Genomic DNA, 15,133 nt, shown 5'->3' on the forward strand with positions numbered 1-15,133 from the left:
GACTATGCAATGCGGTATTGAATGTGCCACTGTCTATCACCTTAAATGTTTCTTTCGACCTGTATGTAACTATGTTGTAAACTTCCATTCATGGGTTAGATAGTAGCAACTTCCTTATGGGTATAGGGAAAATTCTAGTATCATGTAGCCTGGATCTATCAATGTTACATTGAACTGGGTGAATGGAGTATGAATAACTGTTATCCAATATGCTGTAATAGAAAAGGCCAAGCTAATTAAATAATGTTTTAATTGTCCTCCCTCATCTTATTGGCACTGACCGCCACTGGATGAGAAGCCAGTTTGGGTTGCTTTGCTGTGCAACATGCTAAAGTGTTCTACCAAGATTCCGACCCAAACACTTATTTCCACAGGGGAAAAAAACATCTTTATTAATATCTTTAAAAATGTATGTCAACAGTACTAAACAAAATATGTACAACAAGCAACCATCTGTTAGATCCTAAAATACAAATCCAAGTACCTCGTTCTATATAAAACTAACATTTTGCCTTAACGTTACATTCACTCTCCTCTCTTTGCCACAGACTCAATAATTAATACAAATACAGTTAGACATCCGCCATAATTGTTGTCTGCTATGAACAAGTAAAGGCAACAGCATAAACTTAGATCAGGACAGAATTTGACCAGACGAGAAATTAATAATGAGCATGATGCAAATCAGGTCTTAGCACAATGCTATGTACACATTCTCTTGGCATACAGCAAAATGGCCAGCTAAAACTCTCTCCGTCTAGTCACAATGAAAATACACTCTGTAGGTCATGTATCAAAAATAGATATGTACAAGTAGTATAAACAAAATAATTACAAGACATCACCTCACAAGAACTACTTGCACGAATGGTAGTGAGTTACAAACTCAAAACTAAAATCACTTCTGTATTTACATCATGAGTGAAGCAGATCAGGTCCGGTGACACCATCCTGACTTGTTTAAAGAATAAAAATCAATTTAGCTGCAAGGTACACTTGGTGGGTGAAGAAGGAGCAATGGATTTTGTGACTACCCTGGTCAACATAAACCAGAGACGTATTTGGTAGCATTCTAGTCTAAAGGACGGTCTGTTGCAGTTTCAGTTTCATCCTCCAATGACAGGTTTACAACACGTAGAAACTCAAGCAGCATCTACAGGGGTTTCGTTACAATTCTTACATTCATTACAGACTGATGTGTGCAAAGGGCAGGTCCGAATGGCTGGGGGCTGTGCTGTCTGCGCATCACATTCTGGGTTTAACTCTGAGATTAAACAGAAGTGCAGAGAAACCATCCCCACGGTAAGTCTCACCCTCAAACACTTTTGTCATGTCCTTGTGTAGACCATCTCTTTACAGTTACTCAGAACTTTGCAACAGGTCATATTTGAGCCTCTAAAGGGACTGAGCTTCAGTGCTGACTGGCTCCAAGGCTCCACTCAGTGTATGGGTGCTAGCTTGGAGGGCGGTGGCTACTGTGTTTGTGTGTAACAGTTGCTGTTTGCTCTCAAAGGGAGAATGTGGGCTGAGGGGTGAAACAGCTGCTTGCTGGTGCTCTTGTCTTTGTTTTCCCATTCCCTGGATGCCTTCCAGCAGGCAATTCATTCAACACCAAATATTCATAGAGCAGGATGCAAACACAAAAGTGTATCAGTCTTTGGATTCCAAGTTCATGGGGGGGACTTGCTTTAAAGCTTGGAAGAGAGCTGGTGAATCCATAGGTGCCTGGTGGTGTGCCGGGGAACCTGCCCTGGGCGACATTACCAGGTTTTGGGGTAGTTTCTCTGGAGACAAGCTGGCTGCAGAGCCACTCATGCCTGGGTACAAAAGGGGCATGCCCCCTTGGTACCAGCACTTCTCCAGCATGGGCCATGCTGCAGCCATTTGGGGGATGAGGTAGAAGGGCATGCAGAGTGGGGTCTGGTGTTGGGAGAAGCTCATGTAGCTTCCGTGGCTGCTGACCACCTGTCCAGAGGAAGACTCATCCTCTGAGGAGTCAGCTCTTAACCTCTTGATCTGGGGCTCATCACCCTCCTGCTTGATGCCACCTCCTGCCATCCTCTCAGCCACATCATACTTGAGCTCCCCCTCCTTGCCGTGGCAGCTTGTGTGTTGGCCTTTGGGGTCTCGTTTCTCGTGTTCCCCTCCATAGCCACTGTCGGTGTCTGTGTCACTGCCACTCTGCTCCCCATGTCCGTGGGGGTATGTCCTTTGAATGACAGACACAAAGTTCTTGGCGTTACCCTCGTTGCCCTTAGGCGGATGACCAGCAGGCTTTTCCATGCTCTCGACGGGTTTGTGGGTAGACTCTTCTGGCTGGGGCCTGGGTGGAACCTGGAGCACATCTGATGCTACTTTCTGGAGATGGCTGATCATGTGGGAGGGGATCAGGTGGTCTTTGCTGCTCTCCTGGTTAGCCAGGTACTGGAGGACCTCCTTAGCACAGACGTGGAAACCAAGGCGGAACATCTCCTCACTGTTCTCTGAGCTAACACTGCTCTGATCACCTGTGAGAAACAAAGTCATATCAGATATATTCAATAATACTACAGTTTTGGCAATGAAACCACTGTCTCGGTGGTATGTCAATAACAAATAATACCATTGATCGGGGGGAATAAGGTGTAGCCCATAATAAAATGAAACAAGTGTTTCTCACGGTGTCAAACTTACTGATTTGCATGCCATTCTGTAATGCAATGATTTTCTGCTGCTGCTGATCCAGGAGAGTGCTCAGGGCTTTCACATGCTTCAGGGTGAGTTCCAACACCACAGCTTTCTCCAAATGGCCCAGAGTCTAAAACAGGAAAACCTTCCATAAGCATGTTGATCTTTCTTATGTAACACTTTCAGCAGCTGAACAAAGGACAAACCACCACAGAGGGGAAGGCAGGGAATCCGCACACACAAACATTCAAACACAATGCAATAAATATAACTTAAAAGCATAGTTGATCAATGTACTATTTATGTAATATGTATTGTTTTTAAAGGCGTTGTGTCAATATGTGTAGGCAGTTAAATGAATTAATTATAATTAGCCAAACTTTTCTGTATGATAATGAACAATTATTGATATAATAATAATATGAATAATAATAATAAAACTAATTTACAAAAGGCAACAGTAAACACGTCATCCCCCACACATGATGCAGATTTCAGTTAATTACTATAGCTCCTGCCTTGGGCCAATCAAACAGTGTAATTTTGTAATTGACCAAACTCTATGGCAAAGAGCATAATTCACCCACGTTTAGTCAACATTGGCCCCGTGCTGTCTAAGATATCGCGTTTAACGTACGATCGAACGAACGGACGGAGACAGATCCACAGTCCCCTCCCGATTTCACAGTGGGAAATAATTATGAGGGAAAAAAAATCGAATAATAATAATCGAACTTTCCTTTGTCATATCAGGCAAAATGTTGGAATTAAATGTCAGACTTAATCAAGGCAATGACTTGATCAAACAAAGCAAACGTGAACCAGGTGGCGCCAGACCTTTTGCATCGCTATTACATAGTCAGTACACATGAAAGTCGTACTCACTGCGAGTTTGAGATGTTCTGGCAATAAATCCTTCAGTTGGGCAATGCATTCATTGATTCTGTCACGTCTTTTCTTCTCAATCAATCGGTGGGGTAACTTGTATGACTCCTGCGGGGAAACATGCATACATTTGTAAGTCAATGTGTAACATATATTCAATATGGAATAAGAACGAATATACTACCAAATATGAACATGTTGTCTTAAACTAAATGAACAAAATGTTGAAAGTAAAGAACTGTAGCATACCTTACTGTCTTCCCCGCGCTTCAAACCCCGTCGCGGTTTGTAAACGTACATTGGGAAATCCATTCTGTAGGACAATGAGAATAAAATATTGATAAGAAATCATGCTTAAAGTTATTTATTTATTTACACAACAATACCAGGTTGTTTTGCAATGTTATAATGCATAAATTACCAGCTGGTTCTGGGGACTTACCCTTGCATGTCTGCCATCTCCAGCAACTGGTGTTTTGCCATACAAGGAGGAGGTTGTGCACTTGTAATCCTCTCCATGTTGCGTCTTTATTAAATCCAAATATTGGTCTTCAAAAAATTCAACCCTAAAAATAGGCTTCTTCAGATCTGTTTCAATAGTCAGCAAATATTGTAATTTAAGAAATATATATTTTTCTTCTTCTTCTTGCTATTATTGTTATGTTCTTCTATTCAATAGTTAACACTTTTTCTATAAAGATTAATCTTTCAACGGGCTATTGCTTTGCAGACTGTCAATGTGATGGTGTCACTCTGAGATCCAAGCACAGCAATGGTTTAGAAGCTCTACTCCCTGATACATGTGTGAGAGAGGGGTGGTTTGGTCTACGTGTTAAATAAACCCTGTGACGAGACAGTCTCTCCGTTGGATAGCTGACCTACCTCCGTCACATGAGCCTCACGTGTTGGACGGCGCTTCCAACCCATCCCCTTTCTGTGCGATCTGCACGAGAATAGCCCTCCCTCTTATTCTAGCGGGCTGGGTTTATGCATCATTGGCTGTGTCACGTGTACCACCATGCTACAGCTACGCCACGAGACTTTAAAACAACTCGAGGCGGAACGTGCAAGTCGACCATGTTTACTAGATAGAGAGTAGGGCAGAATTCCTTCCACACACATTAAAGCCCAATCGATTTGTTCTTTATGAAGGCTACTGGCATGTTGTACATTCTGCCAGCTGTACTTTCATGTACAACTTCCATATGCAGAATAATGACATAGGCCTATACACTAAGTGTACAAAACATTAGGACCAAGGTTCCTCTTTCCATGACATAGACTGACCAGGTAAATCCAGGTTAAAGCTTTGATCCCTTATTGATGTCACTTTAAATCCATTTCAATCAGTGTAGATGAAACGGAGGAGACAGGTTAAAGAAGGATTTTTAAGCCTTGAGAGAATTGAGACAATGATTGTTTATGTGCACCACTCAGAGGGTGAATGGGCAAGACAACATATTTATGTGCCTTTGAACAGGGTATGGTAGGTAGTAGTTGGTTTGTGTGTCAAGAACTGCAATGCTGCTGTTTTTTTTTCATGCTCAACAGTTTTCCGTGTGTATCACGAATGGTCCACCACCCAAAGGACATCCATCCAACTTGTCAAAACACTGTGAAACCCCCTGATAATTAGAAATACAAATAAATAACAAATAAATACAAATATGTGAACTAGGCCTTAATTGTGACTGAATGAGCAAACAAAAATACTATATATTTTTTGAACTTATTCTTTTTTTTTTAAATGTAAGGAAAGTAGGTCAGACCTTCTATGGCTAAATGTTATTACAATTGAGAAAACATGCACAGAAAGCAATTTGCAGGGAGGAACACACATTTCCATTCTGGTGTAGCCTCCTATTCAATTTGTGTGAGTGTGAGTGTGAAAATAAAAATCTGTTTTGTTTACACTATTATGTTCAGTAGGTTTTCAATTGTAGGTTTAGATAAAGCCTATATACACATAGGCCTATGGCCATGACAAAAATCCCCAATAAACTAAACCACCCAACCTAATAGTACAGTCAATAATGTATGTAGGCTATTACATAATAATACAATAATAAAACACCTAATGCCATGTGGGAGTAATTATTTGGTGGCACATTGCCTGTTTTATTTTCTCCACGCTGATCTGTATTCTTGCATGTGCCAATAGGCTCAGAATTGACATGCTGTGCACACACTACCCATTTGCGTGTGCACGTGCACCTGCGTTCTTGATGCTGTAGATCGGTTTGTTGTTTCCGGCTGCACAAAGGTGTCACCTTGAGCTCCTCATGGCCACGCGAGACCAGAGGTGATTTAAGATCGCTTGAATGTTTACTACGGTGTGGAACAGTTTGTACTGAAGTGTTTTTTTTGTTCCACAAAAAGTTATTGAACAGAATGAGGTATGTTTGCTCCAGTTTGATGGGTGTGGCAAGATATGGCTTGAAGCAATGAGTGATGTATTTAAAGAGCAGTGGCCATTCTGACAGCATTTCCCAACCCACAACCTCACCGTTTTTTAACTGATCGTTCAGTACAGCATCTTTTCAATTCAATTGAATGTTCCAGATTGTAAAAACTTACAGAACGAAGCCCTGATCCCTGCTGTCATTCTCTATGTCTCAGCTCTATAGTGTAAGTACTCATCATGGATATAACCATTTTAGCATGAACATTGCCATTGAGGGCTTCCACCATTTTAAAGTAGTCAAAGTAGTCAACTGAGTGAGGATTCCTATGTGTGGTAGCCTCAGTAGCACTGCCCATGCTGTCACAGATGCTATAATAGAGTACCACAGTATGAGTCATAATACCCATAAACCTAGCAGTCAAACAAGGAAATGGTTCCAATCTGTTTTCCACCATTTCTCCCATAAGGGATTTTAGAAACACTTAAAATAAGGGATGTGTTTCGTGTAAGCTTACCCTGGCGTGACGTTTTGATAACCATGTAAATCTCTCTAGGATAAGGTGACTTTTATCAATATATTTGCCTGTATTTGATTTGTATCTACCCCCCAAAAATGAAATGCTAATTAGCTGCTAATGATGATGACCTGGACGAGCCTGCCGAATTGAGGCAAAGGGAAGATTCTCTAGATTAACTATCAATTTTGATATTTGTATTTATTTTTTTAGGGGGTAGATCAGCTTTAATATTGCGGATTGTAGCTTCTAATGTTAGCTACATTTAGTAATAAATAAATGAACATTTCTTTAAATTCACAAGTCTGTGAACTGTCTTGCGCAAGTTTTAAATTGACACAAAACCTGTTAGCAAAGGTGTCAGATAGAGATGACATGCAGGAGCTTGCAGGGATTTGTAGTCTTGTTGATGTCTACTTTGATGCCAATTATCATTTTTGAATCTGAGAGTAAATAGAGCCGAATATATTACTAAAAGTCACTTTGTCCGAGAGAAATTTACATGGTTATCAAAACGTCACACCAGGGTAAGCCCACATGAAACACAGCCCTTATTTTAAAGAGTTTCAAAAAATCACTATGGGGAAAAATGAATGGTGGAGAAACGATTGGGCCATTTCCCTGTTTGGTTTTATGGGTATTATGACACCTCTACGGTGGGGCTCTATGGCACGGATATAAAGATGAGTCCTCTATTTTTATGAGATGAGCGTGCCTGTCTGCCTAGTGGCCATACAGCAAACACACTTACAGTATGTCCCCAGCAATGACAACATATTTTCATGGACGTTAATTGTAAATAGCCTAGTAGGCTTAAACTGTAAGATGTGCACGTCTGGACGATATATAGTGCATTCAGAAAATATTATGAATTTTGTTACGCTACAGCCTAATTCTAAAATTGATTACATTGTTTTTCCCCTCATCAATCTACACACAATACCAAATAATGACAGAGCAAAAACAGGTTTGTATAAATGTTTGCAAATTTATTACAAATAAAAAAACTTAAATATCACATAAATAAGTATTCAGACCCTTTACTCAATACTTTGTTGAAGGACCTTTGGCAGCAATTACAGCCTTTAGTCTTCTTTGGCATGACACTACAAGCTTGACACACCTGTATTTGGGGAGCTTGCCCTATACACCATCACACCTCCTCCTCCGTGCTTCATCCATTCACCTACCGCGTCTCACAAAGACACGGCGGTTGGAACCAAAAATGTCAAATTTGGACTCATCAGACCGAAGGACAAATTTCCACCGGACTAATGTCCATTGCTTGTATTTCTTGGCACAAGCTAGTCCCTTCTTCTTATTGGTGTCTGTTAGTAGTGGTTTCATTGCAGCAATTCGACCATGAAGGTCTGATTCACGCAGTCTCGTCTGAACAGTTGATGTTGTTACTTGAACTCTATGAAGCATTTATTTGAGCTGCAATTTCTGAGGTGCAGTTAACTCTAATGAACGTATCCTCTGCAGCAGAGGTAACTCCGGGTTTTCCTTTCCTGCGGCAGCCCTCATGAGAGCCAGTTTCATCATAGCGCTTGATGGTTTTTGCGACTGCACTTGAAGAAACTTTCAAAGTTCTTGAAATGTTCTGGATTGACTTACCTTCACGTCTTAAAGTAATGATGGGCTGTCGTTGCTCTATGCTTATTTGAGCTGTTCTTTCCATAATATGGACTTGGTCTTTCACCAAATAGGGCTATCTTCTGTATACCATCCCTACCTTGTCACAACACAACTGATTGGCTCAAATGCATTAAGAAGAAAGTAAATTCCACAAATTTACTCTAAAGGAAATGAGTAGGTGTGTCCAACCTTTTGACTGGTACTGTACGTCGATTTGACCTCTGTGCCCAGTGGGTTTCCAAGAGGTGTTGACTGTTCCTGACTTGAAAATCTGAAACAAAGTTTCAAAATTGCTGTCCATCAATGATTCCCAACCAAATTTATTGAGCTCGAGCGATGAAAAAAACGTTGTGCAAAGTTGGTAGAATCTTATTCAAAATTATTCATAGCTGTAATAGCTGCCAAAAGTGCTTCGACCAAGTAGGCTATTAACTCTGGGGTGTGAAGACGTACGCAATCAAGACGTAGATCTAGAATTTTCAGTCATTATTCTTTCACTTTGAAATTGTGGAGTAGATCGATAGGAACAAAAAACACATTTTATCTATTTTAAGATAACATTTAAGAACATTTTTATGCAGCAAACTTTGCATTGTAGTCAGCAAACTGCAAGGAGTGTGTAAAGTTTCACTAAGCACTGTAAATATTGTAATAGACCATTGCCTATTTTAAATAGGCTGTTAGACTCCAAATTACAGACCTGGTCTGCTCCATTTTTCCCTATGTCAGACCTACTCAACCAGGATACAGTGCATTTGGAAAGTATTCAGACCACTTGACTTTTTCCACATTTTGTTACTTTACAGCCTTGTTCTAAAATGGATAAATACATTCTTTCCCTTATCAATCTACACACAACACCCAATAATGACAAAGTGAAAACAGTTTTTCGAAATTTTTGCAAATGTCTAAAATAAATACTATGCCTTATTTACATAACTATTCAGACCCTTTGCTATGAGATTTGAAATTTAGCTCAGGAGAATCCTGTTTCCGTTATTCATCCTTGAGATGTTTCTACAACTTGATTGGAGTCCACCTGTAGTAAATTCAATTGGTCGGACATGATTTGGAAAGGCACACACCTGTTTATATAAGGTCCCAGAGTTGACAGTTCATGTTAGAGCAAAAACCAAGCCATGTGGTCGAAGGAATTGTCTGTAGAGATCCGAGATAGGATTTTGTCCAGGCACAGGTCAGGGAACAGTACCAAAACATTTATGCAGCATTGAAGGTGCCCAAGAACACAAATGGCCTCCATCATTCTTAAATGGAAGAAGTTTGGAACCAGCAAGACTGCAAATGACAGCCCGCTTGGAGTTTGCCAAAAGGCACCTAAAGTACTCTCAGACCATGATAAGCAATGAAACCAAGATTGAACTCTTTGGCCTGAAAGCCAAATGTCACGTCTGGAGTAACCCTGGCACCATCCCTACAGTTAAGCATGGTGGTGGCTGCATCATGCTGTGGGGATGTTTTTCAGTGGCAGGAACTGGGAGACCAGTAAGTATCGAGGGAAAGAAGAACAGCGAAAAGTACAGAGAGATCCGTGATGAAAACCTTCTCTAGAGTGCTCATGTCCTCAGACTGGGGTGAAGGTTCCCCTTCTAACTGGTCAACAACTCTAAGCGCACAGCCAAGATAACGCAGGAGTGGCTTCGGGACAAGTCTCTGAATGTACTTGAGTGGCTCAGCCAGAGACCGGACTTGAACCCGATCGAATACATCTCTGGAGAGATCTGAAAATAGCTGTGCAGCAACACTCCCCATCCAACCTGACAGAGCTTGAGAGGATCTGCAGAGAAGAATGGGAGAAAATCCTACAAATACAGGTGTTCCAAGCTTGTAGTGTCATACCCAAGAAGACTCAAGGCTGTAATTGATACCAAACGTGCTTCAACAAAGCATTGAGAAAATGGTCTGAATACTTATATAAATGTGATATTTCCATTTTTTTTATACATTTGCAAACATTTCTAAAAACCTGTTTTTGCTTAGTCTCACCACTGGTGTCCCCCAGGGCTCTGTTCTAGGCCCTCTCCTATTCTCGCTATACACCAAGTCACTTGGCTCTGTCATAACCTCACATGGTCTCTCCTATCATTGCTATGCAGACGACACACAATTAATCTTCTCCTTTCCCCCTTCTGATGACCAGGTGGCGAATCGCATCTCTGCATGTCTGGCAGACATATCAGTGTGGATGACGGATCACCACCTCAAGCTGAACCTCGGCAAGACGGAGCTGCTCTTCCTCCTGGGGAAGGACTGCCCGTTCCATGATCTCGCCATCACGGTTGACAACTCCATTGTTTCCTCCTCCCAGAGCGCTAAGAACCTTGGCGTGATCCTGGACAACACCCTGTCGTTCTCAACTAACATCAAGGCGGTGGCCCGTTCCTGTAGGTTCATGCTCTACAACATCCGCAGAGTACGCCCCTGCCTCACACAGGAAGCGGCGCAGGTCCTAATCCAGGCACTTGTCATCTCCCGTCTGGATTACTGCAACTCGCTGTTGGCTGGGCTCCCTGCCTGTGCCATTCAACCCCTACAACTCATCCAGAATGCCGCAGCCCGTCTGGTGTTCAACCTTCCCAAGTTCTCTCACGTCACCCCGCTCCTCCGCTGGCTTCCAGTTGAAGCTCGCATCCGCTACAAGACCATGGTGCTTGCCTACGGAGCTGTGAGGGGAACGGCACCGCAGTACCTCCAGGCTCTGATCAGGCCCTACACCCAAACAAGGGCACTGCGTTCATCCACCTCTGGCCTGCTCGCCTCCCTACCACTGAGGAAGTACAGTTCCCGCTCAGCCCAGTCAAAACTGTTCGCTGCTCTGGCCCCCCAATGGTGGAACAAACTCCCTCACGACGCCAGGACAGCGGAGTCAATCACCACCTTCCGGAGACACCTGAAACCCCACCTCTTCAAGGAATACCTAGGATAGGATAAAGCAATCCTTCTCAACCCCCCTTAAATGATTTAGATGCACTATTGTAAAGTGGCTGTTCCACTGATGTCAGAAGGTGAATTCACCAATTTGTAAGTCGCTCTGGATAAGAGCGTCTGCTAAATGACTTAAATGTAAATGTAAATGTAGTCATAATGAACTATTTTAGAATGCGATTGTAACGTAACAAAATGGGGAAAAAGTCAAGGAGTCTGAATACTTTCCCAAAGCACTGTAAATAAATATATAACCTATATAATTAGTCACAAGTTCAGTAACCCCTAGGTATGTGGGGAATCCTGCAGGGAAGTCCCCCAATTAAGCTAGACGCACCGTTTTAATTCCAGCCAATTACACACACTCCTTTTTTGACTGAGGTTGGCTATTCTGTAAACTTGTTTATGTTCGAGTCTACAGACACGCTCTAGTCCATTTATCTTTCATTTAACATGCTCTGTTTCTCTGAATAGCTACATTTCACCCAGCGAGGATGATTTGACTCTACAACACTTTCTCTTTTGATTTGTGCTCGTCTGTGCACCAGAGTGCCCGCATACAGATGTAGTTACAATTGACAATTTATATATATATATATTTAAATTAAGAAAGAAAAAAAGGGGAAAACATTGTGTTCACACGTGTATTTGTTTGATTTACAAATGCACAGGACCAAGAAGAAGGAAAAAAAATCTAAACTGAAATTAATATTTTTCACAAAAATGGACAGGACTACATTATTCACAATTCTAATTAATTTGGTTAGAGGCAAGTGATTCTCGTTAATGTGTAATTTATCTCACCTGTGGTAAATTGCAGGTGCCTACAGGGTTAAAAGTAACCATACAACCAGTTTAGAAAAAACAGAACATTCTGCTCCATTGACCTCCCTTGAAAAAGTGCAAGGTTGCCAGTATTTGACTCGAACTGTATACTGTGTATAAATTCCTCAATATTTGTGACAATACTTACAAATAGTTGAATACAAATTAAGTAATATTTTCTATAACAAAAGCAGACAATGTAGAAGTAGGTGAAAAAAATAGGGGGAAAATGATGTTACCTCTGACCTTTGCAGCTGGATTTTGCAATGGACTACAAAACTGGAATACATCTTTCCTTCAACATTTGATACAAAGTAACTGATTATCAAGCTAAAGTCAATACCTCTTCAAGACACTGGCCAGATGTGTATATATGGACATATATTTAGAAATTCAATAATGAGATCCACAATACTCATCTTAAAAATAAAATAAATCGTGAAAAAATTGAAGGCCGTTGGGCTCTCTGCTAACTACAAAACTGACTTGCTAGTTGTCTAGAACATTTCAAAGTAGTTCCACCCACAGATAAAAACTAACCATGCAAATAAACCCATTACCCTGCAACTTGAGGTTAAACAGAGTACACTGCTTATACAGAATTGAGTCACTGTAAAATGTATAGGATGCCTATAGGCCTAATGAATTAAAAGCAGATTTAGGCAGCATCTGTGATTTATCTCAACCACAACCTTTCCTATATAGTAGCCCATTAGCCTACTGTGTAGTGACAAGATTCAATGGTGGATATAAAGGAGAATTACATACTGTATATTTTATTAAATAATTCTACATTATTTTACAATTCTGACAGTACTTAACTATTTTAAATTAGTCCTTTGAACATTAATTTCCAGTAACACCGCTTTAAATTCCATATTACCTTTCTGAAAACGTAGGTCCCTATACAACAACAATGGCTTAAGCGACAATGTAAAAAAAAAAAAAACAGAAATTAATTGAAAAAAGTATTAAACAGCAGAATTGAGAACTCAACAGATGTGCTGAACGATAAAACAATGAAAAACACAATGACTTTGTCACAAGGAGTAAATCAGTAGCCAAATATAAAGGGACAAATGGCACACATGATAGGTGTATAATTAAAACATGACAAACCTGGACGATAGATGCTAATAATATTTAGTGCAATAAAATGTGGAAAGTTTAACAAATCATGACAGCTTGGTCATATTTTAACATATTACATTTGTTTGGATGAAATGTCCTAACACCTCCCACTATCCCAGTTAAATAAGAAAGCAAATATCATAAAATAGTACAACAAGGTAGGACACATTCTTATTTGCAGAAAGGAAGCCGAAAACAAGACCTATACTTGCTCTCAGACAATACTATATCTCTATTAAGCGTATTAAATACTTTTTATGAAACATTCTGAAAGAAATAAAACAAGTAAAATCAGAAAGCCCAGAACAATGCATGTACCTTGATCTGTCCAGCCAACTGCTATTCTACATGGAATAATTTCCATATGTGAAGTCTAACAACAGGTCCCTATTTAATTTGAAGCAAAATAATAAAAAATAAAGCTCCCATTTGAAAATGTTTTCTGTCCCTATTAAATAAGGCATGACTTAAAGAACAACTTAAATTCATACACCAATGAGGTGGTTGCATATTTAAGTAGTGATATTGCACAAAATACAAAAATAAGACATTAAATACTGCTTGCTATACCAGTAGTATATACAAAAAGATGTTTCTTTCCATGTCTCTCAGTGTCATCTTCACGTTGGACTACCTATTCCTGTGTCCGGTACAGCGCTGCTGTATTTCAAGTTCACCCAGTAAAGGCCATGTAATGAGAATTCACTTTCGTTTCTACATAGAAAACATTTGGCACCAATCCCAAATGGCCTGGGAAATAGATGGGGTGTCTGGGTGTGGTGAGTGTTCTTGATTGAGTTATACCTTTTTGGGCTAACCTACACATCACAATTATATGACTAGCTATGTCAGTGTGTTCCCTACTGTTACGCTTCGCACTCACACTCGGTAGCTACAGTATGAAGGCGGGAGTGACCACTAAGTGAAGATTCTGCACTCTGTTCTCTATGCAAACACAAAGCAGGAGTAGAAGTAGGGCTTCCTGGGTCTTGTGGCTAGGTTGGGGGCATCCTCAGCCTCACGCAGGTTGCTGGGGGTTGGCGTGTTGAGGATGCTGAGGATGGCCCAAAAGTCCAATTCTCTGTTTCTGCTTCCTTTGCTCTGTCATCTAGAGGACAACACACGGGACAGGAGCTGGGTTATTTGTTCAACTCTTAATTTTCTGTATCTGTACCTCCGATCTTCTGTCGGATTAAAGGTTGTCGGTGTCTAACACTAGCCTCCAAATAAGCTGATGCTAAGTTTCTTTTTCAGATAAAGTTCTAAAAAACTGTCCGTGCCTGCAAATGCTGCACAGCAACGAAGTGAAAGCTTTTGGGTTTAACGGGAGGGTTTCAGTGTTTCATCTGAAACGTATCCTTCTACCCTTTTAGAACGTCATCTTGTCTAACAACATGTACACCACAGTAAGCAAACAACCAGCAGTGAAACCCCAGTAAAATACATTTTTACTTTCAAGTCAGGCTCATGAGTAATAATGCAAGATGTTGGCTTTCATGGCACTAGGGACGACATCCGTTTTAAATAAACTGAAGTATTAAAACAAAACAAAACAAGTGTCCTAAAAAAAGATTTTGCAATCTTAATATTGCAAACATACAATGGCAAAGGCAATATAAATACCCTCACAAACGCTGTTGGTCATGAGATGAGCGTTATAAAAGGAATTAATTATTAGTTTGTGAGAGTGCTGTGGGGGTGGCCACTGGTTAAACTCAGTTACAGTAGAATGTGACTCTTTATTTGTGCCACAGCAAACTAATTAAATCAATTTTCGTTGGAATTATGTAACAGATGGAGCTCTTGTCTGGGCCAGTTGTTTTTGAAACCATTTTCTTGTTTGTGCCACTTTTGAGTGCCATGGAGCATGCTTAAGACTCTTACAGGCAAGGGAGGGGACAGGAGGCACTGATGGCAACTTCTGGGAAAATAAGACTGAAACAGTCCAATGTAAAAAAAAAAGCACCGTTTAATCTGAATTTGTCTGTCAACTAATTTTCATATTTTGGTCCATGTTTGTGTACGCGTGAAAAAAAACGTGCAAAAGCCAAGTAGACATCAACCAATTCAGATCCGAACATGTATTTATGGAGATATTTAGTAATGAATAATCAAGAGAAAAGGG

At 40.6% G+C, this 15,133-nt stretch overlaps 2 protein-coding genes across 2 annotated transcripts in view; both read right to left on the bottom strand.

Moving 5' to 3' along the window:
• Positions 1–376: 376 nt before the first annotated feature.
• Positions 377–4,382, bottom strand: LOC135542153 (class E basic helix-loop-helix protein 40-like). Its single transcript, XM_064968863.1, has 5 exons — positions 3,995–4,382; positions 3,802–3,865; positions 3,553–3,660; positions 2,674–2,797; positions 377–2,507 (listed from the first exon to the last, which is right to left on the bottom strand). The coding sequence occupies exons 1-5, from the start codon at positions 4,069–4,071 to the stop codon at positions 1,651–1,653; spliced, it is 1,230 nt and encodes a 409-aa protein (XP_064824935.1). The 5' UTR covers positions 4,072–4,382; the 3' UTR covers positions 377–1,650.
• An 8,250-nt stretch (positions 4,383–12,632) lies between these two features.
• The window catches only part of LOC135542154 (inositol 1,4,5-trisphosphate receptor type 1-like), a 150,056-nt gene continuing 147,555 nt past the window's right edge, over positions 12,633–15,133 (bottom strand). Inside the window, exon 62 of the mRNA XM_064968864.1 lies at positions 12,633–14,116. Coding sequence (XP_064824936.1) covers positions 14,027–14,116 — 90 coding nt within the window. The 3' untranslated portion in view covers positions 12,633–14,026. The remainder of the gene's footprint in view (positions 14,117–15,133) is intronic.

This window comes from Oncorhynchus masou, chromosome 6, assembly GCF_036934945.1.
Source record: "Oncorhynchus masou masou isolate Uvic2021 chromosome 6, UVic_Omas_1.1, whole genome shotgun sequence".
In the NCBI taxonomy this organism is placed as follows: Eukaryota; Metazoa; Chordata; class Actinopteri; order Salmoniformes; family Salmonidae; genus Oncorhynchus; species Oncorhynchus masou.

What these genes read in the sequence shown, in the direction of transcription:
- LOC135542153 (XM_064968863.1), bottom strand. Translation starts at nt 4,071, where the DNA reads ATGGAGAGGATTACAAGTGCACAACCTCCTCCTTGTATGGCAAAACAC. An exon ending in GAGATGGCAGACATGCAAGG is followed by an intron (nt 3,866 to 3,994) that starts GTAAGTCCCCAG and finishes ATTGTCCTACAG; the next exon opens with AATGGATTTCCCAATGTACG. An exon ending in AGCGCGGGGAAGACAGTAAG is followed by an intron (nt 3,661 to 3,801) that starts GTATGCTACAGT and finishes GTTTCCCCGCAG; the next exon opens with GAGTCATACAAGTTACCCCA.